This window comes from Mus musculus, chromosome 9 (genome assembly GCF_000001635.26).
Source record: "Mus musculus strain C57BL/6J chromosome 9, GRCm38.p6 C57BL/6J".
Taxonomy (NCBI): Eukaryota; Metazoa; Chordata; class Mammalia; order Rodentia; family Muridae; genus Mus; species Mus musculus.
Window position 1 is genome coordinate 21103476 of NC_000075.6, and position 27918 is coordinate 21131393.

Below are 27918 nucleotides of genomic sequence, written 5' to 3' on the forward strand. Positions count from 1 at the left end.
CTGGCACACGTCCTCGTGACACTGTCAGGAGGACACGCCATCAGCATTAGAAAGTCACCCTTCAGACTTTATGTGGCTTAGGAACTCACTTCTGCGCCGGGCTGTGGTGCCACATGCCTTCAATCCCAGCACTTGGGAGGCAGAGGCAGGGGGATTTCTGAGTTTGAGGCCAGCCTGGTCTACAGAGTGAGTTCCAGGACAGGCAGGGCTACACAGAGAAACCCTGTCTGGGAAAGAGAGAGAGAGAGAGAGAGAGAGAGAGAGAGAGAGAGAGAGAGAGAGAGAGAGAGAGAGAGAGAGAGAGAGAGAGAGAGAGAGAGAGAGAGAGAGAGAGAGAAACAAAAAACCAAACCTCGCTTCTGATGTTTTAACTCACTTCTGATCCTTGGGGTGAAATCAGAGGCCTTGTGCATGATGGGCTTGGAGCCCCACCCCCAGCCCATCGCTGCCTGGTAGCATTAAGATCGTGCCAGCCGCCATGGTCAGCCTATGTGAAGTCTTTGAAATCCTTGGAGAGGTGATTATTTCCCCACCTCTCACAAATGCCTGTCTGAATCTCACCCCTTCACCCAAAATGCAAGCAACACCAAAACAGCAATAAACATAAACTTTTATTAAACACTCATCTGTGGCTCTCTTAAGCAATTTAAATGCAACCCATCATCAGCCCTATGAGGTAGAAAGCCTGACCATCCCCATAGCTGAGATGCGAGGGCCAGAGAGGTCAAGACAGTTTCCTGAGGTTACACAGCAAGGAAAGGGTAAAACTGGCAGAGTCCCACATATGTGACAAATGGCCTTCCTGTGTGTGTATGCAAATGTATGTGCAGAGGTCAGAGGGCAACTCTGGGTATTCTTCCCGGGGCCCTGCTCTACTATTTGTTTTGAAGCAGGGACTCTAGTTGGCCTGAGTGTCACTGGATGGCCTAGGCTTCTTGCCAGTGAGCCCCACAATGCTGCCTGTCTCCGCTTCCCCATGGCAAGCATGTGCCCCCACGCAGAGCTAACTAGGCCTGGGAACTGAACTCAAGCCTTGCAAAGCAAGCACTTTTGTGTGCCCTTCACTGACGGAGCCATCTCCCCAGCCTCTAACAAGCAGCTACTGAGTGCCTCCTGTATACCAGGAACTGATCTAGTTGGTGTCTGTCTTAACCAGCTAGGGACAGAACCCAGGTCTCCCCCATGCTCCCCACTGGCTCCCCAGTCACACTGCAGCTTGGCTAGTGGTTTAGGGGTGATCAGAAGTGTTACTGCTTCCTTTGAAGTCTCACTCTGTCTGCACATCTTGCTGAAGATGGACCCCCCCACACAGCCCTCGGGCCTCCGGCAAAGCAAACAGTTTCTTCCCAGCTAATGAAGATGGGGGTCTCAACCATGAAAAGACAAGATGGGCCCAGAACGAATAGACTCAGGAATCCCAATTAGCCCCTTTGCATATTCAAGGTCTGTTCAGGTCATGGCCAGGCTCAGGGCCAAGGAAGGAAACTTAGGTCACAGGTGGGGTTTCCAGGCAGAGTAAGGTATAAGGTGTGTGGAGGCCTCTGTGTGGGGCCGTCCCTGATGCCTTTGACTGTCAGCACACGCTGAACACGGAAGGCACCTGACCTTGGTACTTCTCCTGTGCTGTCTGGAGGATGGGCACAAGATTCTGGAAGGTGGGCCGGAAGGAGGCCTCTGTCTCCCAGCAGTTCTTCATGAGGTGATAGATCTGCGGGAGAAATGGGGCTGTGGGGCCATCTGCCCTGTGTCGTAAGGGTGGGGACAGGGAACATCTGCTGGTGGACTCACCTCACAGGGACACCTGTCAGGCCGAGGCAGCCTCTCTCCTCGTTCCAGCAGCTCTGTGAGCCTCAGCACGGTCATCTGGCCCTGGGTATGGCCGATGAGCTCGGTGAATTTCTAAAGCACAAACAACAGCAGCTGTTTGCCCAAGCTGAGAACCAGTGAGCAGCCATGCTTCCTAGTGTGTATGTGTGTGTCTGTGCACGCACACACATGCATAGACAGGCCAGAGGATGACAGAGATACCCCACTCCATGCCTGTCTCAGCCCTTTGAGACAGGGTCTAGATTCTGTCTCCCTCCCACAGTGTTAGGGTTATAGGCTGCATACTCATACAGCCATGCCCAGGTCATATGCATACATGTCTGCATGTGTGTGGGGCATGTGCTCTAGCATATACATTTAATACGAATTTCTAACGTTCCGATGGAGATCTGAGGCTGAGCTCAGGAATCATGCTAGGTCTCATCTCCACCTCATCCACTGAGGCAGGGTCTCTCAGTCAAACCCAGAGCTCCCTGACTGACTCGTCTGGCTTGGCAGCTTGCACTAGGAATCCTATCTCTGTCTTCCCAGGCAGGATGTAAAGCAGGTTGACACGCCCACTGATATTCAAGTCAATTCTGGGGATCCAAGCATATGTCCTCAGGCTTGCACAGCAAGTGCTGAACCAGAGCCGTGTCCCAGCCCTGACCCTGTTCTGAGACTGGATCTTAGGTATCCAAGGCTGCCCTTTAGCTCCTGACCCTCCTGCCTCCACCTCCAGTGCTGGGAGATGGGCATGCCCATTTTATGCTGGGCTTGGGATGAGCCCAGAGCTTTATCTATGCCAGCCAGTGCTCTACCAACCGAGTCTCAGCTCCAGGCCCCTATAAAAGCTACTTCTTGAGATAATGACCTTGCTGCAGGCTGGTCTTCACCTCTTAGGCTCAAGGGATTCTTCTGCCTTGACCTGAGTAGCTGTGGAGAAATGCTGTCTTTGGGGCTAATGTTCTCCTGGCTTTCCCCCCCAGCTCTCGGCTAACCAACCACTGTGGTCCAAAGCCTCTGAGTGACTCACTGTGAGATGAACACATGAACTAGCTGAGCCCATCAGATGTGACACATGATCTAGCTGGGCCCATCAGATGTGACACATGATCTAGCTGGGCCCATCAGATGTGACACATGAACTAGCTGGGCCCATTAGATGTGACACATGAACTAGCTGGGCCCATCACAAAAGGTCACAGGAATTTAGAGCAGAAAGAGAGGATCCCTTGGTCTCTGTGGCTGAGGGATGTCAAGTGACAGCAGTAGGACAGGGTCACTGTGTATCTATACACAGCCGGCTTCAGGCACCACCATAGTGAGTGTGGGATGGAGCAGGAGATACTGGCTCCTGGAAACACTTTAGGTCCCACTCACATGGAGTCTGCACATAGAACAAGAAATATTGGGACTTTTGCCTGTGTGCAGTTTGAGTATTTCAGTTAAAAACTCCCGCTGGGCGTGGTAGCGCACACCTTTAATCCCAGCACTCAGGAGGCAGAGGCAGGCGGATTACTGAGTTCAAGGCCAGCCTGGTCTACAAAGTGAGTTTTGGGACAGCCAGGGCTACACAGAGAAATCCTGTTTTGAAAAACCAAAAAAAAAAAAAAAAACCAAAACAAAAACAAACCTGCAGGGGAGCCTGAAGAACATTTGTTACTTTTGCAGAGAACCAGGGTTCAATTACCAGCACCCCACAGCAGCTTACAACTGCCTGTTTCTGAAGTGGTTATGTCCTCACTTTACACATCTGGTGCCAACCCTTCCTCCCTCCTCCCTGTGTGTGATGTGGCACGTGTGCGCACATACCAACATACAATAAATGGGTGGGAAAGAACCATTCAAATAAACTCCACAGAAACAAAATAGCTCTCAACACTGCCAAACAATACCTTTACAGATCAGGCAGGGCTGGGCCAACAGGCTAGTGAAGAGCCTGCCAGTTGCTATCGGTGGTGGCATGTGCCTTTAATCCCAGTACTCGGGAGGCAGAGACAGGCAGATCGCTGAGTTGGAGGCCAGCCTGGTTTACAGAGTGAGTTCTAGGACAGCCTGGGCAACACAGAAAAATCCTGTCTTGAACCCCTCTGCCCCCAAAGTGCCTGCCAATGTTGCCGGCCTGAAGTGTAAATGCCTGCTTTTCTAGAAAAGCTCCCTTGCAAACACAAGGGTAAAGTGGGGTGTCTGTCACTCACCATATGGGGACTCTGGTTAGAGTCACAGTATGTCAACAACTCATACAGAGTTACCCCGAAGGACCAGACATCAGATGCATAGTAAAATTTGCACTCCTTCAGGCATTCTGGGGCATACCTGGAAACAGAAGAGGCTCAGGACTGGCTGACTGGACTTGGGAGTTCACAGGCAGGTGAAAGGACGTTGGGACCTCACCCTTCAGGGCACTGCCTGAGGGGTTACACACCTACTAAGCCAAGTCAACCTGGCTTAGTGGGCTTCAGTCAAGTCCCTTTGGTCCTTAAGCCACGCCCGCCTCATCTCTAGGCCCCGCCCAGCTTTCTTCTGCACCCCAGTGTCTCCTCCACCCTGCCCCCTCCGACAATGCCAGCTCTTGATCACCAGAACACTGGGCTGTCCCCGTCCTCGCGCACTCGGTAGTACTCGTGGCCTTCAGGTACAGCCTTGGCTAGGCCAAAGTCTCCAATCTTGACCAGCCTGTCGTTGTCCAGCAGCACGTTGCGCGCGGCGAGGTCTCGGTGAATGTAGTGCTGAGCGTGCAGGTAGGCCATGCCCTGGGGTGGGGCAGAGCGAGTCAAGCTCAGCCCTGGCCTGAGCAAGCAAAAGGAAGAGCCAGAGCAAGAGCTCTGCCAGCAAAGCTAGCTTGGAGGGCGTGCGGGGAGGGGAGGGGCTTTGTGGGAAGGGTCAAACGCAAATCTCTACAACAGTGGTTCTCAACCAGTGTTTCACGACCCCTGGGGTCCAATGACCCTTTCACAAGGGATGGAGTATCAGATACCCTATCAGATATTTGCACTGCGATTCCTAACAGTAGCAAAATTAAAGGTATGAAGTAGCAATGAAAATAATTTGAACATGAAGAACTGTATTAAAGGGTCGCAGCATTAGGAAGGTTGAGACCCAGTGCTCTACAAGGTTAGGAGTGGGGCTTTCAGAGCCAAGCTAGGCTGGCCAGAGATGGAGAGGTGGCACTTGGTGGGTGGAACCAAGCAGAGATGGCTGGTTCTTGGAATAAGTAAACCTCTACAGGATTTCAGCTAGGGCTTGCAGCCACTAGGCAGGCAATGTAGGCTAAACAGAGGATGGGGGTGGCGGGAAATGGCTCCCGGGGTTCAATGGGAGGGGCTAAAAAAGGTGAGTGGGTCCAGTCCTATGGAAACTGTAGGGATTAAGGGTGAGGTCTATAGAGCTGTGTCCAGGTGACCAGGACAGGAATAGAGCCCATCAGACCCAATAGCCCCACAGCAGCAGAAGTATTCAGCTCTAGGAGGAGGGGCACAGACGTCCCACCTCGCAGATCTGCTGGGCAAACAGCAGGAGCTGCGCCAGCCCTACGCAGTGCCTTGGCAGGTAGTCTCGGAGGCTGCCCAGAGGGACGTACTCCATGACCAGCTGTACAGACTTCTCTCCTGTGAGGCAGAGAGCAAAGAGGATGTTGCAGGAGGGGTTGGAGTCTCTGGATCCTGGAGCCCTGAGCTCTACACAGCTCCCTCCCATGTAGGACAGGTCCATGTCCTATGACCCACGTGGAACCCTGTTGCTGTGGTAGGGGCCCATTTGGATTTGTTCATTCCAAATCCCCAACCCTCCCCCCAACTGAGAAGGCTGCCCAGCCACACCCCCACGAGGGGTGAGTAGTTCTAATTGGTCAGGCCAGGATAGTTCCCACCTCCACCCTAGTGTAGCATGCTCTTCAGATGTTCCAGAGGGAACAGCCATACCCACACACCATGGCAGGCCACCGTGCACACCTTGGTCCTCACAGCAGCCTTTATACTTGACAATATGTTCGTGGTACAGCGTCCGCAGGATCTCGATCTCCCGCTGCCAGCCTGAGCGGAGCTGGGGACCGCACCCTTCCTTCAGGGCCTTCACGGCCACCATCTCGCCAGTGCCGTCATTGGTTGGGTCGTAGCAGTACAGGCTGACCTTGCCAAAGTGACCCTTGTACAAGTGGGCAGGAGAGTCATACCAGGCCATACTTACTCCATGTTGAAAATTCTTCCTCTCCCATGTCTGAAAAGTAACCTTTTTTTTTTTTTTTGAGAATCACACCAGGTAGCATAAGCTAGCTTGGAACTTAATATGCAGGCCAAGGTGGCCTCAGACTTGCACTTGCCTCTGCCTCCTGAGTGTTAGTATAAAGTATCATGCCTGGCCCTCAAAACTATTCTTTTTTTTTTTTTTTTTTTTAGATTTACTTATTATTATATCTAAGTACACTGTAGCTGTCTTCAGCCACACCAGAAAAAGGTGCCAGATCTCATTACAGATGGTTGTGAGCCACCATGCGGTTGCTGGGATTTGAACTCAGGACCTTCAGAAGAGCAGTCAGTGCTTTTATCCGCTGAGCCATCTCGCCAGTCGCTCAAAACTATTCTTAAGTAAGACTTCCAAAAGCCCCAAATTCCTCACGGAGTGGCCCTGCCCCTAGGTCTCCATGCACACCCCCCTCCCAGCTCTCCGAGCCCTACTGCAGTTCTCCAAACCAGCCCAGGTCTCCAGACACACCCCAGCCCTGCAGGCTCCATTCCATAGATCTAAGTCCCAAACCCAATCTCCTTCCACATCTTCAAGCCCCTCTCCTACATATCTACCTTACGCCCCAGTTGTCCATTCCAACACCCACGCTCTCTAGCCGAGGCCTCACCTCACCCAAATCCCGGATCTTTTTCAAATAGCGCTTGTGGAAAACAGTGGGGTCTGATGCTGGTGAGTCTGAGTTCACAGCCGAAGTGCCGACTAGATCTGGGAGAGCCAAAGCCTGCAGTGAGACCCTGGCTGTTCCCCAACTGGTTTCACATGCCCAGAGCCTGATCCTCAGCATCCCTCTCACCCGGAGACCCTTCTGTGAATATGGAACTGTCACACACCATGCCCCAGGGAGAGACCTTAGATGTGCAGTAATGCATTGGCAGGGACACCCCCACCCCCAGCTGCACCCTCAACTCCCAGGGCCCTGGCTCACTCTGTGGCTGCAGCCTTGTGAGGTCCCGCAAAATGGTGCGGAAGGATGGCCGCTGTGCTGGTTCATAGGTCAGGCACTGGCGGGTGAGTGTGGCCAGCTCTGGGGATGAGGGTTCAGGCAGCTGATGTTTCTTTGTGTAGAACCGTTCTTTCTGTGGGGGTGAAAAGTTCAGAAAATGAGCACCCTATTCCACCCCCACATCTTCCCTCAAAGGCACAGCAAGCAACAGGGTTAGCACAGACAAGTATCTGGTCTTTTTATGCCCATTTTACAGAGAAAGCAGCTTAAGCTTAGCAAAGACTACGGAGTCAGGAACTGACTCTGCCGAGCGAGGGGAGCAGGTAACTACCAAGCTACTCCCAGCACCCCAGCTTCCTCCCCGTCCTCGGCTCAGCTGCTTTAACGCCCCCGGGCCAGCAAAAGCTGTGTCTGAAATCAAGGCTGCTCTTCCTGGCCTGGCTCGTGAGCCAGTGTTTGCATTTGATGAACCCTTCTTTAGGAACCCTTTTTAGCCCAAGAATCCTCCAAAACCCACAGAAATCCCCAGAACATACCTCAGAGGGACCACGACCCTGCAGGGGTGCCTCCCCATCAAAGCAGATCTCAAGAAGGGTGGCACCAAAGCCCCACATGTCCGTGGCAGTACCCAAGCTACTGGTCCCTCCAGACAGGCACTCGGGAGCTGTCCAGGGGATGCGCTCCACCCGCTCTGGGGAGCACAGATCACAGATCAGCAATGGTGGAAAGGATAGAGGAAGGCCATCCCTGTGCCCAACCCCATACCAGAACTCACCTTCCCTGGAGAGGGCACCCTGGCCCACACCAGGATCACTTAGCTTGATGAAGGGGTTGGTACCCTCCTCCAACCCCAGGCGAGCCAGCAGGATGTTCCGGCCACATACATTCCCGTGAACCAGATTCTTGTCCTCCTGGGGTGGCAGAGAAGAGAGAGGTGCATGGTTTCCAGGACTGGGCCTAGGTCCCACCCACCAGCCCTACCCAGGGGGATAGCCAAGTAAACATGACGGCTGTCAAATGACAGTACTGGTCATCAGGACAAGGTCACTGTGGGAGCCAAGGTTCTTGGCCAGGAACAAAACGCCAGAAGACCACACTGTAAAACCCAAACACATGCCAGGCACTCTCTTTTACACGGGCTGCTCCTGCACACAAACCCTGGAAAATAATCTTCCCAAGATTTCCTCACGGTAACCTTCCTCTGTCAGGTGAGGCCAGCCCCACCCACCCGTTTCAAATTCTACCTCATTCCCAAGCTGTAACTGTGCCTCACTGCCAGTCAGCAACTCGCCCGGCCCTCAATCCCTTCTGGGTTATGTGTATGCTCTGTGCTGCTCTGTGCTGCTCTGTGTGCCTGCATGTGGAGGTTAGGGATGGGTGCCAGTGCTCTTCCCCAAATGTCCTTCATCTTATTCTTTGAGACAGGGTCATGCATTGAATCTGCGGCTCACTGACTGGGTAAGGTAGCCAGGCAGTCCTGTCTTTGCCTCTCCAGTGCTAGGGATACAGGCTTTTAATGTGGGCTGTGAGGGATATGATTCACGGCTGTACAGCAAGCATTTATCACTCTCTCTCCAGATCTGCCTGCTCAGTTCTTACAGCTTCCTACTCTGTTGTGCTTTATGTACAGTTAGCCCTCTGTAAACACAGGCCACCTTCAGACTGATCCATGATCAACACTGGAGTTGCGTGTCAGGAATGAGAGTGTCCCTGCTATCTCCAGAGGCAGAGGCAGGAGTATCTGGCATTCAGAGCCAGTCTTGGTTACATATGCATTTGAAGCCAGCCTAGGCTACATGAGATCTTGCCTCAGACCAAATTTAATTAGCCAGGCATGGTGGTACATCAACATTCCAGTTGGAGGCAAGTAGATCTCTGAGAGTTCAAGGTCAGCCTGGTCTACATAGCAAGTCCCAGGCCAGTCAAAATCATACGGAGAGACCCTGCCTCAAAAAAAAAAAAAGAAGGAAGGAAGGAAGGAAGGAAGGAAGGAAGGAAGGAAGGAAAGAAAGAAAGAAAGAAAGAAAGAAAGAAAGAAAGAAAGAAAGAAAGAAAGAAAGAAAGAAAGAAAGAAAGATTTTACAGGATTTTCATGACTTTTATATTTTTATATTGTGAAAGATGTACTGTGACAGGTATCTCACACGGAGATACCTATAGTAACAAAAGAGTCTGTGTTGGTCTAAACACACTATACACTTTTGCTATTTTGAAAAATGGTCCTGGGCTGGTGAGATGGCTCAGTGGGTTAGAGCACCCGACTGCTCTTCCGAAGGTCCAGAGTTCAAATCCCAGCAACCACATGGTGGCTCACAACCATCCGTAACAAGATCTGACTCCCTCTTCTGGAGTGTCTGAAGACAGCTACAGTGTACTTACATATAATAAATAAATCTTTAAAAAAAAAAAAAAAAAAAAAAAAGAAAAATGGTCCTGGGCTGGCAAGATGGCTCAGCAGGTAAAAGCACTGACTGCTCTTCCGAAGGTCCTGAGTTCAAATCCCAGCAACCACATGGTGACTCACAACCATCTGTTATGAGATCTGATGCCCTCTTCTGGTGTGTCTGAAGACAGCTACAGTGTACTTATTTATAATAATAAATCTTTGGGCTGGAGCAAGTAGGGTTGACCAGAGCAAGCAGAGGCCCTAAATTCAATTCCCAACAACCACATGAAGGCTCACAACCATCTGCACAGCTACAGTGTACTCATATACATAAAACACATAGTTTTTTTTTTAAAAGAAAAAGAAACTGGTCACATGTGGCCCAGGCTGGCATCAAACTTGCTATATAGGCGCTGACGATATGGCTCAGAGGGTCAAGTGATTGATATCGAAGCCCCAGCACCTATGTGTCAGGCCAGATGTGGCAGCACATGCTGCAGTCCCAGAGCTGAGGAGCTGTAGACAGGAGCCCCTGGTGCTCATAGGATATGAAGGGTGAGGTCAGGAGCTGAGGAAGACATCCGGGGTCTGACCTGCATGCACACATGCATGCACGCACACACGTGCACACTCAAACACACGCACACCAAAAAACGTACTTAGTAAAGGATGGCCCTGATGGAGCCCCTCCTGCCTCCACCTCCCCGGTGCTGAGGCTGTAGGTATACATCACACTGTTTATACAGAGCTGGGGGTGGGCCCCAGGCTTTGTCCATGTTAGGCAGGTGCTCTACCAACTTAGCTACTGCCCCAGACCCCATTTTAATGCTTGCAATAGGGTCTTATATAGCCCAGGCTAATCTCAAACTCACTATATAACTGAGAATAACTAAATTCCACATCTTCCCACATCAACTCCTGAGTGCTGTGGTAGCAGATGTGTGTCACCATGTCACCATTCCTGGCTTCACCTGTATCCCACTTTCTGCAGGAGTCTTGAGCACCTACAGATAGGCAAAGATCTATATTGTCTCTTCCAAGTCAAACGCTAGGCTCCAGAGTCCAAAGTGTAATAATTGTGCAGGGCCCAGCACAGGCCCTGGTGCAGTGCACTTGGGGCCATTAACATGAGTGTACAAATGAGAGGGCGGACCTTCAGGAGACACGGTGATGGAACAGCAACGGCTGGGGCAGATCAGACGCTAAGCATGTGGACAATGCTCCTGGGGGTCATGGCTCAGAACTGTGGCTTAGTGTGGCCTCCCACTCCGAAGCCCAGACTACCTACTCCCATCTCACTCACAAGTACCCACAAGTACCCCCACAAGTGCATGTACCAGGTAGCTGAGGGCGCTGGCCAGCTGCTGAGCCACGACCATCTTCCAGGTCATGGGCACTTGGCCCCTCTGTCGCCGTAACCACACATCCAAGGGACCATGTTCTACGAATTCTGTCACAATGATATCTGCAAAGATATAGCTGCTAGAGGAGAGCCACCTGGCTCTGACCCAGGGCCAGGACAGATGGTGGAGCTCAGCTGAGTCTGGATGAGGCTGGTACTTTGAGAACAGAGGAGAGAGTAGCGGCAGGGGAATGGGGAATCTGGGCATGGAGCAAGGACAAGATGGAGCGCAGAAAGTGGAAAAGGTGTATGTGTGTGTGTGTGTGTGTGGTGAGTGGAGATGTGGAGCAGGAGGCAGAGGTGACATCAATATGCAGGAGTGGGCCAGGCACAGGCTGGAAAGCAGGATCAAGGGACACACATGGGGGCACTGCAGTCACAACTGGGGGCAGCCTATATAAGGAGCTTGGAGGATAGGCAGAGAAGGAACAGGTCTAAGCAGGGTGGACACACAGGGTGACTGAGGACATAACAGGCTGGGACCTGCCTGGGACCATTGTGTTGAAGGGATTGCAGGATGTATGCAAGAAGGAATTCTGGGAAGAATGAAGACTCAGATAGAGCCACAGGGCAGAGTAGGTAGGGCAAGGAGTCAGGATAGGGGCAGGGGCAGAGTGTACTTTAGGGTTAAGATGTAAGCCTCGGGCTGGGGCTGGTGTGTGGTGAGGAGTGGGCGTGTGCTGTGGGTCAAGGTCTGGTCTCCGGGCTACAGGAGAGATTGATGGTCAAATGGTTGGGAGGCAGAGCCCCCAGTGAGGGCCTGGGGATGTAGCTCAACAATAGAGCCCCTGCATGGAACACCATAATGAGGGGCTGGAGGTGTCACTCGTGGGTTGTGTTTACCCTACATGCCGAAGACCTGGGTTCCATCTCCAGTGATGAGCCAGGGAGGGGGAGGGGAACATGCAAACCCAGCTATGTAGGGTGCACTCACTCTCTGAGCCACGCACGCAAACACCATGCAGGAAAGCCAGGTGCATGTGTGACACCTGGCTCATGAGGCTAGCAGTCTCATAGAAGGCCTGTGGAGACAGGGCAGGGCAGGTCTGTAAACCCACCCCATCCTTCCCAATTGTCCTCTCCAGATACGCCAGGGTCAGCCTTGCACACTCACCAAGGCGATATCATGGTGACTGGGGTCGAGAACTTTGAGCACCACTCGAAGCTGCTGCCCACTAGTCCCACCAGGCTCAGGGGGACATCCATTGTCCACTTTGCCCTCATCGGGGCCTCCCACTCTTAGAAGGCCCTCATACACATTGGTCCTTGTGCCTTGGCCCAAGTGGGACAGCTGTAAGAAGTGGTACAGAATGCAGTGTGGGTGGCACTGGATAGCAGGTGACCCCCCCCCCCCCAGGTCTGCACGTCCTGCCACAGAACACTCACCTGGGTGATTTCATCCTGGTGAACCCTGTGGAAGCTGAGCTGACTGAGGTTGAGAGGCCGGGTGTGGGCCCTAGACCCCCGCATGATGACGAGGTTGGAGATTTCTAGGCACAGGAGTGGACATCGCCCTTGTGGGCTGGCTTCAGGGTACAGACTCATCCCTACCCTGTGTTTCCCACTCTCCTACTCACCTCTTGGCCGGGGCAGGCAGCAGTGGTGCAGGGGGAAACAGTCATCACCGGCCCGCAACGAGCAGCCCTGCAAGGCGAGCCGAAGGTCCCCCAAGCTGGCAAAGGAGCGGCCCCAGCCATCCAGCACAAAGGCTCCAGGCTGCTGTGTGATGGGGAACTTTCGCAGGCGCAGGCCCCGAGGGCCATTACTGAAAGCCTGGGGAGATGGGAAAGCAGATGTGAGCAGGGGTCAGGTAGGGCTTGGATCCAGCCTATGACAGGTGTACCTCCCAGCCCTCCACCCTGGCTCCAAGCCCACCGGGTTTCGATGGGCCACGGTAAGGATCAGGCGGTGCAGGTGGCTGGTGCTCCACTGAATCAGGTAGAGGCCGTCCTCTGGCCACAGCTTGGCCTGTACAAACGGATCCCTGAGAGAGGAGGACAGGGCCACCATCAAGCCTCTGGTACTCCTGTGGGACTCATGCCAGACAATGTCCCAGGAGACCTGCCCAGAGATACACACACTGGCTGGGACACAATTCAGACGAAGGAGGTATGACAGTACACACCTGTGACTCCAGCTCTTAGGAGGCTAAGGTCACAGGATCACTGAGAGTTCAAGTCCGGCCTGGGCTATATGCTAGCTATGACTATGTTTCAGAAACAGTAAGTAAATGGGGATCTTAGAAGATCTGAGTTCAGATCCCTAGCACCCACGTGGGAATCTGGGAGTGGCAGCATGCTCCTGTAGTCCCAAGCCTGAGGCTGCAGCTCAGCTAGTCTTAGCCAATCACTGAGAGTTCCTGTCTCGAAAACTGAGGTGGAGGAGCTGTAGAGACTGCTCAGTGCTGAACAGCACTTCCTGTTCTTATAGAGGACCAGAGCTCGAGTCTTAGCACCCACGTCAGGTACCTCACAACCACCTGTGACTCCATCTCCAGGGAGTTCCATGCCTCTTATGGGCTCTGTGGGCACCAGCATTCATATAGCGCACGCGCGCACACACACACACACACACACACACACACACACACACACACACACACTCTAAAAAGAAACCAATGGAGAGTGACTGAGGGAGACATCAAGGCCAACCTCTGGCTGCCTTATGTGCACACATGCATACAAACCCTTCAGAGAGCCTGTAAGATGCTTAGTGGGGGAAAGGCACTTGCCAAGAGCCTGGTGAGCTGAGTTCAGCATCCGGGACCCATGTGACAGGAGGAGAACTGCCTCCTGTAGCGTGCATGCTGCCTTCCCCACATACACTATGGCAGGCCCTCCCCTCAAATAAATAAATGTGTAAAAACCTTCAGAACCACTGACAGTATGCCCACACGTGTCTGTATACATATATATGACTGCTGCCAGAGAGTGAGATGCGTGTGCCTAACACCAAACACAGCAGGGACAATATGACAGATGCTGAGGCAGGAAGACAGCTGTTGGATGTCACGTGGGTCACACACAGATACAGCCACAAAAGGACAGAGTGATTTATAGTTGAGAGATAGTCACATGTCCCCAAAATACAGATCATGGTTGCTGTTCATCGACCTAGAGCCATGTGGGGACATCGATAGGGCCATGTGGGGACACGTTGCTGTGTGATTTGTCCCCTCTGAGGTTCATGTGATGTCCTACATTCCATGATGAGGGGTTAAACATGAGAGGATGCGGGACTGGAGAGATGGCTCAGTGGTTAAGAGCGCTGACTGCTCTTCTAAAGATCCTGAGTTCAAACTCCAGCAACCACATGGTGGCTCACAACCATCTGTAATGAGATCTGACACCCTCTTCTGTCTGGTGTGTCTGTAGACAGCTACAGTGTACTTACATATAACAATAAATAAATCTTTAAAAAAAAAAAAAAAAAACATGAGAGGATGCCAAGATGGCTCAGAGGTTAAGAGCAAGTGCTTTGCTGCTCTTCCAGGGAACACAGGTTTGATTCCCAGCACCCCAGAGGGAATTCACAACTGTTCTGTAGCTTCCAGCATTCGTGGGTGGCAGATATGCATGCGGTGCAGAGGTATATACAAGCAACAAAACAAAACAGACAAAAATGGTACACATAAAATTACAACAACAACAAAACTTAAAAAATAAAAGGTAGTCACATGTCTCTAGTCCTAGCATGGGGAGGTAGAGGCAGAAAGATATGAAGTTCAAGATCCCTCTGCTACCTTGGAGTCTAATCTGGGCCAAATGAAACAGTCTCAAAAACAAAACAAACAAGAGGCCAGCAAGATGACTCAGTAGGTACAGGCGCTAGCTGTCGAGTCTGTTGACCTGAGTTTGATCCCCAGCACCAAGACAATAGGAGAGAACTGACCCCTGTAAACTGTCCTGTGCCTACCCGTGTGCTGGGACTACCTGCACATACCACCATGCCCAGTTATGCAGGGCTGGGGACTGAACCAAGGGCTTTTCAAGAAAAAGCACTATAGCTTGCTATATCGAGCTATAGACCCAGACTAGACTCTCGCTACATCTGTGCATGTGTAAGAATGGATGTGTGCATACACTGTACTCACGTCAGGGGACAACCTCAGCTATCAGTCCTCACTTCTGCTCTGTTGGAGGCAGGGGTCTGTGGCTGGCCACCATGTATGCTGGACAGCATTAGTCTCCAGAATCCATCTCCATCTACTGTGGCACCATAGAAATGCCGGGACTCCAAACACAGAGTGTTTGCTGAGTGTCTTTTAAGGGTCAAATGCAGTTTCTCACACCAGAAGGAAAGCACTTCGTCCAGAGTCACTTCCCCTAGACATGGTTTTAAATTCTAATTTGAAAAGCTGGAGATGGCTCAGTCATTACAGGGCATTACTGATCTTTAGGGGGACCCAAGTTCAGTTCCCAGCACCCACAGCAGGGGTGCTCATGAGCACCTAAATACCAGCTCCAGGAGGATCCAATACCCCTGGCCTCTGTGGGCATCTGTCCTCAAGTATGCAGACATACGCATAGATCCATAATTGTAAGTGTTAAAAAAAATCCTCAGGCTGGAGAGATGGCTCAGTGGCTAACAGCACAGACTGCTCTTCCAGAGGTCCTGAGTTCAATTCCCAGCAAGCACATGGTGGCTCACAACCATCTGTAATGGGATCCGATGCCCTCTTCTGGTATGTCTGAAGACAGCTACAGTGTACCCACATACATAAAATAAATCTTTAAAAAAAATTGGGGGGAGCCGGGCGTGGTGGCGCACGCCTTTAATCCCAGCACTCGGGAGGCAGAGGCAGGTGGATTTCTGAGTTCAAGGCCAGCCTGGTCTACAAAGTGAGCTCCAGGACAGCCAGGGCTATACAGAGAAACCCTGTCTCGAAAAACCAAAAAAAAAAAAAAAAAAAAAAATTGGGGGGAAGGTATGGGGGACTTTTGGAAATGTAAATGAGGAAAATACCTAATTTAAATTAAATAATTAAATAAAAATTAAAAAAATTAAATTAAATTAAATTAAATTAAAATTTAAAAAAATTAAATTAAAAAAAAAAAGGCAGAGACAGGCGGATTTCTGAGTTCGAGGCCAGCCTGGTCTACAAAGTGAGTTCCAGGACAGCCAGAGCTATACAGAGAAACCCTGTCTCGGAAAACAAAAACGAAACAAAACAAAACAAAATCCTCGGGCTGGGCGTGGTGGCGCACACCTTTAGTCCCAGCACTTGGGAGACAGAGGCAGGCGGATTTCTGAGTTCAAGGCCAGCCTGGTCTACAGAGCGAGTTCCAGGACAGCCAGGACTACACAGTGAAACCCTGTCTCAAAAAACCAAAAAAAAAAAAAAAAAAAAAAAAACCCCAAAAAATAAATAAATAAATAAATAAATCCTCGGGCTGGAGAGATGGCTCAGCGGTTAAGAGCACTGACTGCTCTTTCAAAGATCCTGAGTTCAAATCCCAGCAACCACATGATGGCTCACAACCATCTGTAATGAGATCTGATGCCCTCTTCTAGGCTGTCTGAAGACAGCTACAGTGTACTTACATATAATAAATAAATAAATAAATAAATAAATATTTTTTTTTAAATCCTCACAATTTAATTTTGCGTAGGTTCTCACTATGCAGTCCAAGCTGAGCTGCTTGGACTGAGTTGTGCAACTCCTCAGCTAACCTCTATGAAAAATGACCTAGTATAAGGGTCCTGACATTCTGGAGGTGCTAACAGCAATGGTGAAAGGGGACTAAAGGTGTCATACACAGAGGCCACACAGCTAGACACTCGGTGGGCAAGCAAGCGAGCAGCACACTGATGTGGCCCACAGCTATGGCCTGGGGGCAGTACCTAGGTGTGATGGTAGTTGTGTGCATGCACACACACTAGGTAGGCCATGTGAAGCCCCTGTGTGCACGCACACTGTGTATGTATAAATATTTCCTAGAATTCCAGAGTCTGCATCCTGCAGTGCCAACCCCTGGCATCCTTGGGCCACCATCACTCACATCAGGGGCCCATGGATGCCGTTCTGGATGCTAGTCACCAGCCTCGGGGGTGCCACCTCATGGCACAGATAGTGGCTGGAGTCAGCAGTCAAGCGGAAATAGCCATCGACCAGGGCCACAAAGGACAGGGCCTCAGCCTGGGAACAGAGGCACAGCAACTGTGGGGCCAGAGGGACATGGTCAGGGCGCTCAGCAGGACTCATCCCAGTCCTCCTCCACCAGCCTACTGCCCAGGGCTCCCACCAAGCACTTGTTGTCTTGGAGGTGGATGTGCACGCGACGCTCCTTTAGCACCACGTGGGAAATGTCCTGGAAGTCACAGAAGTAGGTCCAAGGTGGTTCCTGAGGGCTCTCTGTCAGGTGCTCTCCAGCCTTGGGGGCTTTGGGCTTCTTCCCCGACCGGCTGCCGTGGGGATTCCCTCTGCTGTTACCTCTCTCAGATTCCTAAACACCAAAGTGGGGTTGGGGGTGGAAGACAGCAGGGCAGGATAGTTCGATTTCCCTTCAAAGAACAGAAGGAAACTGAGCCCAAGCCTCTAGCTCCAAACGTAGCAAGCTGCAGGGGGAGCGCCATGAGTTCAGCCTGGGCTAAGTACAGCCGAGTTCCAGGTCAGCTTGTACAGTATGGAATCAGACCCAAACTCAGAAGATAAAAACCAAAGCCCCTCAGCTGGGCGGTGGTGGGACACGCATGCCTTTGATCTCGGCATGGGGAGGCAGAGGCAGCGGATCTCTGTGGTACTAAGGCCAGGAGTTCCAGGACAGCCAGGGATACATAGAGAAACCCTGTTTCAAGAAAACCAATAAATAAATAAATAGACAAATAACTACCCCTCAAGGGCCAGTGAGATGGCTCAGCAGGTAAGCGTGCTTGCCTCCAGTGCCTGATGACCTAGGCTTCATCCCCAGAGCTCACATGGTTGAAGGAGAGGAACCAGCTTTCCCAGGTGGTATCTCATCTCCACACGGTCACTCTGGGACAACAGTGCCCATCTCCCACAAGTAAATGGAGGGGAAAAAAAAATCAAAGGGACAGAAACAGGACAGACTGACAGGCCACAAAAGTCAGTAGAAAAGCCAGGGTAGCTCAAGTGAGCAACCCTGAGGGGCTACAGCTATGGAGACTGCTCACCTGGGTCTGCAGCGGATGCCACTGGATACCTCCGGTGCCTGTCACCAGTACCTCGTGGGTGGGAGGCCCGGAAGGCAGCTCTGGGCCTGGATCCCCAGCGGTCTGCCCACTGTTCTGGATGTAGCAGGGGTCCCTCTCGGGCTGTGCCAGGACCTCCAGATGACACACAGGTATGCGCTCTGAGCCAAAGCGCGGAGCCAGCCGCTCCAGGGTAGCCAAGTACTTCACCATCACAACCTGCTGGGAGAGGTGGCCAGGCCGGAAGGCCCGCAGGAAGCGGCGGAAGACTCTGTGGAGCCGCAGGCGTGTGAGCACATTGTGCTGCCGGATGTGCTGTCGGAAGGAATGAGGGATGCAGTTCTTGAAGCTGTAATGGGGACAAGGGGGACAGGTCAGGAGCCGGTGTGGGCAGGCTGGGTGACATGATGAGCAGCTGAACCTCCCTGCCGCCTAAGGCCTATGATGCAGACATGAAGAGCCCAATCCAAAGTACCACAGCTCTGCCCTACCCCAGCGCCGAACAGTGAAACTATTTATAGTGAAACTTTGTCTCAAGTGGTTTTTACTTCATTTTTATTTTTCTCTGACTGTGTGCATGCGAGCACGTGAGCCTGCACACATACACGTGCCCACAATGAGAAGGAGAGACCATCAGATCCCTTGCAACTGGGGTTGCAGGTGGCTGTGAGCTGACATGTGGGTGCTGGGAACTGAACTCAGGTCCCCCGCAAGAGCAGCCAGTGCTCAGAAGCAATCAGCCATCTCTCCAGATCGTCTTGGTTTTATATTATATAATTTAGCCCATGCTAGCTTAAAACTAACGGTGTAGCCCAGGCTGACCTCAAACTTAAAGAAATTTTCCTAGTTCTGTGTGCTAGGTGTAAGAATTCCAGGTGCACACCACCACATCTGGTCCAAGCACACGATTACTGTCTTGTGTTCTGGGGATGAGGTCTCACGCACCCCAGACTGCTCTTAACTTGCTGAGCAGCTGACACTGTCCTTGAACTCCTAACTCTCTTGGTTCTACCTCCCGTGTGTTATAATCACAGGTCTAACCAACTACTCTTAGCTAATTTTGGGGTTGAGGGGAATAGGTCATATACACTGTAGCCCAGCCTAGCCTACAGCTTGTAATTCTCCTGTCTCAGCATATTACTGGTTGCTGTGACTACAGGTCTGTACTACATTCCAGCTTCCAGAAATTGCCCAGGATTTGAGGATCTGAGTCCCACAGTATCTTCCAGAAGTCTGAACCGATAGGGAACCCCATTTCAGTAGGATTGGTTTTTATGGGATTAATTCTTTCTTCTCTTTTTGAGACAGGGTCTCTATGTAATCCTGGCTGTCTTGTAACTCACTCTATAGAACAGGCTGGTCTTGACCTCAGTGATCTACCTGCTTCTGCCTCCTGGGTGCTGGGATTTAATGTGTGTATGAGGGGCTGAGAGATGGCTCAGTGGTTAAGAGGTCTGTTAAATCTTAAATCGTCTGTTCTTCCAGAGGTCCTCAGTTCAGTTCCCAGCAACCACATAGTATCTCACAAGCACCTATACTGGGATCTCATACCCTCTTCTGGCATGCAAGTGTAAATGCAGATAGAGCCATATACATGAAATGAATAAATACAATCTAAATTTTAAAAATATGTGTATTGCCCGGCGGCGGTGGTGGTGGTGGTGGCACATGCCTTTAATCCCAGCACTTGGGAGGCAGAGGCAGGCAGATTTCTGAGTTCCAGGACAGCCTGGTCTACAAAGTGAGTTCCAGGACAGCCAGGGCTACACAGAGAAACCCTGTCTCAAAAAAACAAAAACAAAACAAAAAAATGTGTCTCACTACCTTTAGCTTGAAATAATGTTTTAAAAAAATGATAAGGGGGCTGGAGAGATGGCTGCTCTTTCAGAGGTCCTGAACTCAATCCCCAGCACCCATACAGTTCACAAGCGTCTATAATGTGATCCGAGTTCCTCTTCTGGTACACAGGTGTACATGCAGAGATAGCACTCATACATAAAATAAATAAGTCTTTAACAGCAGCAACAACAACAGAGTAAGGCCCAGCAGTGGTAGCACACACCTTTAATTCCAGCACTTAGGAGGCAGGGGCAGGCAGATCTTTGTGAGTTTGAAGTCAGCTTGGGCTACACAGAGAAACAAACAAGAATCCCCCTTTCCTACTTAGTCTCTCTACATTTAATATTTGTGTTTCTTTCTTTAATTAAGACTCTACAGTAATTATTTCTACTTCTGTGTATGCCATGCGTGTGTGGGTGTCAGTGAAAGTCAAGAAGGTTTTGGAGCCCTTGGCGCTGGAGCTATGGACAGTTGTGAGGCAGCTGACCTCACTCAGATCTGCTGTGCCATCTCAGCCCCAGGGTTTGTATTTCCTTTACCACCCAATCTGCTTCACAACATGTGAACTCGCAGAGCTGATATTATGTCCTAACACTCAGAACTAGTACACAGTAGGCGCTCAATTCATGTTTGCTGGACGAATGAAGGCAACATGAGAGGTCCACTTTGGGACCCCTGGGCCTGGGGACTTTAATCCACTTGCTCCTGGTCCCACTCCATTTCGTCACCTGATCTCTCTGGCCATCTCCTCCAGGGGGACGCCTCGGCTGAGAGCAAGGTGACACAGGTGCAGGAAGGCCATGCCTAAGCTCTCATTCTTAAAGTGGTGGATCTCCTCCTCGCTAGACAGGTCCCGCAGAGACACCACATCGTTCATGAACTCATGCTTTCCCTGAGGGGTAGAGCGATGGATAGAAAAAGAGGTGTGGGAGCTTTTTGCTCTATTGCCAACATACCATCCCTGCAGGAGTTTAAGACCATGGCAGACATTACTAATCAATCTGAGCACTCATTCACCCTAAGTTCTTTTGGTAAAGAGAGCTAACCGATCCCAGCTGGTATGAGCTGAAACAGATAGCTGAGTGGAGCTGGAAGTGGAAGGGAGTCCATAACTGACCCTCTGCTCCCCTGAAATGGTCTAAATGCCCCACCCTGCTCACACCTGCTCAAAAAGGTATTCAAACGAGGCAGAGTCCAAGAGCTGTACACCTTGCTCTGCCCGGTCTGAGGAAGTCTCTGCCCCTGGGAAACCACACCGGTATACAGCTGGCTCCTGGGGATTCATGCCATGCCAGTTCCGGAAGTAAAACCTGCAAGGAGGGAAAGGATGGATGGAGCTGGGGCGGGGCAGGGGGCGAGGGGGGAGCCGGTGGGAGCCAGTGAGGAAAGGTGCTTGCCAAGGTAAACCTGCGTTTGATGAGAGAGACCATGGCACAGTGGCTGTACTGGACTTCCTTCCACACTGGTGCTATGTCACATGGATACATGGGTGTGCACGCGTGCGCGCATGCACACACACACACACACACAAAAACACACACACACACACAAACACACACACACACACCACTGGAGCACACAAACACACATTCTCTCACACACACTCCCTACTCACCTCATTCGAAAATAGAGGTTCATGTCTTGGGATGTATCCAGAATATGGTTTGGGGGCAGCCAGACCTTAGCCTGTGCATTGTAGAGTGCGAAGAGATTCAAGCAGGGTGGAGTGATGCCTGGAACACGGAGGGAGGAAGTTAGATTCTGAGCATCCTACACCCACTGACCCCTCCCTCGCACACACCCTTTCCAGGTCCCCTCCCATCTATGAGATGTCAAATGCTGCTGTGTGCACAGGGCGGCTCAGCATCTCCACCATGCCAAGGCCTCCCAGCTTCCTTGCAGGTTGGGTAGGGACACTGGACTATGTGGCATGTGATCCCAGAACTCTGGAGGCCATCCTGAGCTGTATGAAACTCTAGCTCAAAAAGAAAACAAACCGGGCTGAGCATGGTGGTCCATCCCAGCACTCAGAAGGCAGAGGCAGGTGGATTTCTGTGAGGTTCAGGCCAGCCAGGGCTCCATAGAGAGACCCTGTCTCAACACACAAATAACAACAACAAAAGGTTTCAACCTGTCAGCTAAACACAAACTGTCATCCCAACTTACTGAAAGTTAACCTCACTTGATAAAATATGGTACCTCACTTGTAAAACGGCTTTCTTATGTGCCAACTGCTTTACTCTCTGGCTTAAGCCTTCCAGGGCTCCCTATTGCCTGTGGAGAAATACCAACCCTTCAGTATTGAGTCACCCAGGCCTGGCTTCCACTCTCATGCTTGCTTTCAATTCCTCTTGCTTGACATAATGCTCCCAGAGCTCAGGCTGGTCTCAAAGCCCATATGTAGCTGAGGCTAGCCATGAATTTCTTTCTGAGCTTCCCGTCTACACTTCCCAGCCTACGGCGATGACAGGTGTACACCCTTATGCCTTTTCCTTGTGGGGCTAAGGGTAGAAGCTAGGGTTCTCTGAGCGCTGGCAGGTGTCCTACCAGCTGGGTGACAATCTCATCCCAGAGTTTCAATTTCTAGTTCCCTTTTCCAGTACTTAGAACCGGTAACCCTGTGAGCCTGAAGGCCTGTTGGTTCCTCAAACAGAGCGCACACCCAGGACCTGTGCGAAGACTACTTTCTCTGTGGTGTGGAGAGACTCTCTTGTGCACTGTGTGGAAGCATCATCTGTCAATAAAAAGCTGATGGCCTCTTAGCAAAAGGCAGGAAGTGTTAGGTGGGAGCTCCGGTAGAGAGGGAGGAACTCTGGGAGAGTCAGAGGTGAGAGGAGATGTACCCTGAGCTCTGAGGAAAAACATGGAACTGAGAAGTGGTAGCCAGCCATGTGGCACTCATAAAATAGAATAAACAGGTTAATTACGTTATGAGCTAGTCAGGAAGCAAGCCCAACTTTTGGGCTAGGGATTTATTCATAAATAATTAAGTCTCAGAGTTGTTATTTTGGGAGCTGGGTCATGGCTGGAAAAGCCCATAGTTACAATCAAGTGCAGGCCCTGTCGCTCATGTCAACACAGCAGAAGACTGGTGAGAGATGTCACAGTCCAGCTGCTGCTAGCACATTTCTTGTGGTGGTTTGGCCATGTTCCAGCGTTCACAAGCTGATATCACCAGAGCTGTGTGTTAATGGAATTTAAGGGTGGTACCACTGACATGTGGTTAGGACTAAGGAGGCTGCAGAGGCATGGCCTCATGGTGTTAGTAACTTGACTTTGGGGGACACACAGAGGACAGAAAATAGAATTTTGCACAAACTGGGAAATACCCTAACCCCTCACTGAGAGATTCTAGGTGGCTGCTATACCACTGGGTTAAACGGCAGCCCCTTGCTGGGTGAGTCTGTTTTTCCTAAGACTTATTCATGTGCATTGGTATTTTACCTGCATGGATGTTTGTGTGAGAGTACCAGATCCCCTGGAATTGGAGTTACAGACAGTTGTAAACTACCATGTAGGTGCTAGGAATTGAACCCAGGTCCTCTGGGAGAGCAGCCACTGCTCTTACCACTAAGCCATCTCTCCAGCCCCTTCACTGGGGAATTCTAGGCAAGAGCTCTATCACTGAGCCTAAGGTTTGGTTTTTGAAGCAGGGTCTTCTTGTGTCATTAGTTTGGACTGGAACTTGTGAGGATCCTCCTGCCTCAGCTTCCCACGTTCTGGGATCACAGGCCTGGCTCAGCAGTGCTCTCCGTTCCAGCCCTCTGGAACAACAGCCCCTAGGGGTCCTGACATAAGCTGGCACTTACACTCACTCCATTTTGTCCAGTGATGGTGAAACACAGCATCAGCCCCTCCTGGGGTGGTGTACTCACCGACTTTGTGTGCGATGTGGATGCAGACCTCCTCTGCAGTCAGAGATGTCTGGCTGAAGGTGACCCAGGGCTCCCCGCCCTCAGGCCCAGGCCAATGCAGTAGCACCATCAAGCATCCTGTGGGCACCAGGGGCTGAGCTTCTGTGCCATCTGCCTTGCTGTCTTCCAAGATGGCTCTCCGCCCACACAGAGGCATGGTCCCCACCATTCAATGTGCTGGCTGCGGACAGGAAGGAAGACTAACGTACCCCCCTGCCACCCCTACTTTTAGTGATAGCAAAGACATCTTATATTTTTGGTTTCTTTTTTGTTTTTTAGACAGTCTCATGTAACCCAGGCTTGCCTCCAACTCACTACTGTACATACTGTTTCTTTATTATTATTATTATTATTATTATTATATGTAAGTACACTGTAGCTGTCTTCAGATGCACCAGAAGAGGGCATCAGATCTCATCACAGATGGTTGTGAGCCACCATGTGGTTGCTGGGATTTGAACTCAGGACCTTCGAACGAAGAGCAGTCAGTGCTCTTACTTGCTGAGCCACCTCTCCAGCCCTATATATACTGTTTTTTAGAGGTGTGTGTGTGTGCGCGCACACACATGTGCGTGCACATGTGAAAAGAAAGAAAGAGATATGTGCCACCTACCACCTGGAAAATATTTATTTAGTTGAACAAACACTTGAACAAGATCTTACTATACTTTTTCCAGGCTGATCTTCAATACCTTCATTCAAGCAATCCACCTGCCTCAGCATTCCAAGCAACTGGAACTACAGATGCACAACAGTACCAGCAGACTGAACGTCCTGTGTTGCTTCTGGAAGGTCAGTGAGGCTGCCACGGTCCACCTGTCTCCCTCAGGCTGGCTTACAGGCTTCCTGCCTGCTAGGGCAGGAATCACTGACTTTCTCCTTCAATAATCTGCCAACAGTCTGAAAGGCTACGCTGAGGTGCAGTTAGGAGCACTCACCGGCTGTCCCAGCATTTCACAGGGAGGCGGGAAGATCAGGAAATCAAGGTTATCCTCAGATATGTGAGGTACTGAAGGGCATCTAGGGCTATGTAAGATCCTGCCTCAGGAGACAGCTCAAGGGTAAAAGACGCTTGCTGCCAAGCCTGGCCACCTGAGCTCTATCTCTGGTACCCACATGATGGAAGGAGAGGACTGACCAAAAAAGCTGTCCTCTGAGCTACACAAGTGCTATGTGCATCCGTATAAAAACACCTTAACAATAATAAACAAAAATAAAATAAGATCAAGCCAAGCACAGTGGTACATGCCTTTCACTGATAACTCTGTCTGTGAGTTCAAGGCCAGCTCAGGTCACACAGTTGAGATGCTGTCTTAATCAGTTAATCAATCAGCCAATCAATCAGTATCTGCTTTGAACCAAGGTCCCTGAGGGCAGGCAGGCTTGATATAACAGACCTGGCAGTGCGTCTTGGAACTTTCTGTGTGACCTCAGGCAGTGCACTTAACCTCTCTGGTCCTCCATTTCCCCAGGTGAAGAAAAGATGTTGAGACGGTTGCTACGGAAAGATCTTCCAACCTGGTCCTGCATGGTACTGTGTCAGCAGGACCTGAATTAAGACAGGAATAACAACAACCAAATATGACACAAAGAGAATCTGCTGCATGCGGAGGAGCTGAGTGCAGGCAGCATGCCTCCTGCATGCACTATGTCCTAGGCTCCACCCCCTGACCACCAAAAAGCAGTACTACATTTTGGGGTCAGAGATGGCTCAGCAGGTAAAGGGACCAGTGACTAAACTCACAATCTGGGCTTAATGCCTTTAACTCACACAATGGAAGGACAGAATGCTCTGAGCTGTCCTCCACTTATGCTGCATAAGTACACACATGCACACACACACACACACACACACACACACACAGATAACTTAATTATGTCATGAACTTCACCACTTCCACTTTCCCTTCAGCACCCCAGATCCACCCCTGTAAGAGGAGACGGGGGCTGCTCTGACTCCCTTGGGGGTACTCACAGGGGTCCTCCACATTTAAGGGACAAGGTTCCACATGCATACGCCTTTAATCCTGGCACTCTGGGGGCAGAGGCAGGTGGATCTGAGTTCAAGGCCAGTCTGGTCTACACAGTGAGTTCCAAAACACCTGGGATTACACAAAGAAACCCTGTTTCATAAAAACAAAACATAGCTGGGCATGGTGGCGCACGCCTTTAATCCCAGCACTCGGGAGGCAGAGGCAGGAAGATTTCTGAGTTCAAGGCCAGCCTGGTATACAAAGTGAGTTCCAGGACAGCCAGGGCTACACAGAGAAACCCTGTCTGGAAAAACCAAAAACCAAAAAAAAAAACAAAACCAAAACAAAAAAAGAAAACCCAGAAAAAAAAAAAAAACAAACCAAAAACGTATGAACATGGTGATGTGTGTGCATGTACATAGTGTGCACATGTGTGCATGTTATAGGTGTATATATTCCTGTTGTACCCATGTGTGTGCAGGCATATGTGTACATGACATGTATGTACGTACATAAATTATGTGTGTTTAGATAATATATACAAGTGCATGTGTATAGGCATATGTGTGCATCTCACATGTGTGTGTATGATGCATGGATGTGTGTATAGTGCATGAATGTGTATAGGGAAATATGTACATGCATATGTATGTGTGTGCATGCACAGTGTATACATGTGTGTGCACCTGAGTGTGAAAGTCAGCTTCGGCCAGAAGTGGACATTAGGTCCTTCCTCTATTACTTTCTACTTTTTAAATGCTTTTTCAAACATGGTTTCTCTGTGTAGCCCTGGATATCCTGGAACTTACTCTGTAGACCAGGCTGGCCTCAACCTCAGAGATCTGCCTGCCTCTGCCTCCCAAGTGCTGGGACTAAAGGAATACACCATGACTGCCTGGCTTCCACACTTATAATAAGTGTGAACATTGTGCCTACATGTTTGTCTGTACCTCATATGTTCCTGGTACCGATGGAGGCCAGAAGATGGGGTAAGATCCCCTGGAACTGGAGTTATATATGGTTGAGAGCTGCCATGTGGGTGCTGGGAACTAAATCTAGGTCCTCTGTGTTAACAGTGACTGTAACCCTGAGTCGTTTCTCCTACTCCTTTACCTTATTTTTTGAGGCATGGTATTACTAAACCAAGGTCACTGTTCTGGCTGGGCTGTCTTGGGAGCCCCTAAGAGCTTCCTGTCTCCATCCCCTAGTGCTGGAGTGACATGCCTGCTGCCACACTCCGGTTTCTGTGAGTGTTGGGATTCAAACTTGGGTCCTTATGTTAGCAGGCACTTTTCCAACTGAGGGAACATCCATTCATCCTTTATGTTATGATTTTGATGTTGGTCCAACAGTGTAGCCCAGGCTATCCTGGAACTCACACTGTAGCTCACACTGGTCTCCAAAGCATGGTGGTCCTTTTGCCTCAGTATTCTAAATGCAGGAATAATGCACTATACTCAACATCACACACACACAATTTTAATTTTGAGGCAGCATTTTACAATAGAGCTCACAGCAATCCCTCTGCCTCTGCCTCCTCAGTGTTGGACTCGGAGGCAGATAGGTCAGCAAGCCCAACCTTGAGCCCACCAGCCTTAGTAATTTATGTGACTGTAGGCGCACCTACATACAGTCAGATCTGCCTGTAAAGGAGGCTGGGGCCAGTGTCTATCTCAAAGGCAAGAGAGAAAGCGTCTGGCACACAGTAAGCGGTTAATAGTTGTGGACCGTATCTATTCCTGTTCAGGGCGCCATCCTGGGGACATGGGCTTTTAAGAGAACTCCCTTCCTCCTTCCTGGATCGTCTCAAAAATTCAGGTTTAGCTTTGAAGACGAAATCCAGGTAGTTTGTACTTGCAGAAACTGCATCTCTCCGCACCGACTGTCCGAAAACTTGCCTACCTATCTGGCCCAGGCAATAACTGCACTGTGCACTCTCCAGGTAACCCACCAGTCTCACTCTGGGGCAGTGTTAATGCAGGCAAGTCCCAAGCCTCCTCGCTGCCAGCTTCCCACAGCGGACCCTCTGCACTCACCGTTTCCGGAGTACTCAGGCTTGGGACCCTGGACCCCGCCCCACTGCCTCGGGGAGCCGCTGGAAGTCCACCGCCTACGCGCCACTTGCCATTGGCTACCTGAAGTGCGCATGCCTTTGGCTGCGGTCCGTCCCACCCAGTTTACGGTCCTACATCCCTATTGGTCATTGTACGAGAACAGCGGCGTTCCGAATGTTGATGGTGAGGGATTATTTTAGTCGT

The 27918-nt window shown here is 50.7% G+C and overlaps 1 protein-coding gene across 9 annotated transcripts; it reads right to left on the reverse strand.

Annotated features, from left to right (window-relative positions):
- Positions 1–592: 592 nt before the first annotated feature.
- Tyk2 (tyrosine kinase 2) lies at positions 593–27918 on the reverse strand. 9 transcript variants are annotated; one of them, NM_018793.2, is made up of 25 exons: positions 27697–27800; positions 25085–25236; positions 23649–23868; positions 21389–21506; positions 20936–21083; positions 20502–20665; positions 17917–18283; positions 17028–17228; positions 16785–16942; positions 12658–12766; positions 12360–12555; positions 12169–12272; positions 11897–12073; positions 11717–11804; positions 10718–10845; positions 7770–7905; positions 7531–7685; positions 6977–7127; positions 6659–6756; positions 5760–5952; positions 5299–5417; positions 4390–4562; positions 4008–4125; positions 1789–1899; positions 593–1708 (listed from the first exon to the last, which is right to left on the reverse strand). In NM_018793.2, exons 3-25 carry the CDS (start codon positions 23854–23856, stop codon positions 1574–1576), a joined length of 3555 nt encoding a protein of 1184 aa, NP_061263.2. In that variant the 5' UTR covers positions 23857–23868; positions 25085–25236; positions 27697–27800; the 3' UTR covers positions 593–1573. The 9 variants fall into 9 exon arrangements, 8 of the variants coding, with proteins under 8 accessions (NP_061263.2, NP_001192241.1, XP_011240881.1 ...); NM_001205312.1 differs by having other exon boundaries at positions 20502–20734; XM_011242579.3 differs by lacking the exon at positions 27697–27800 and adding an exon at positions 27612–27686.

What these genes read in the sequence shown, in the direction of transcription:
- Tyk2 (NM_001205312.1), bottom strand. Translation starts at nt 23,856, where the DNA reads ATGGTGGGGACCATGCCTCTGTGTGGGCGGAGAGCCATCTTGGAAGAC. An exon ending in TTGCGTGCGTGGCTCAGAGA is followed by an intron (nt 10,846 to 11,716) that starts GTGAGTGCACCC and finishes ATATCTTTGCAG; the next exon opens with ATATCATTGTGACAGAATTC. An exon ending in CACAAGGCTGCAGCCACAGA is followed by an intron (nt 6,757 to 6,976) that starts GTGAGCCAGGGC and finishes TGGCTCTCCCAG; the next exon opens with ATCTAGTCGGCACTTCGGCT.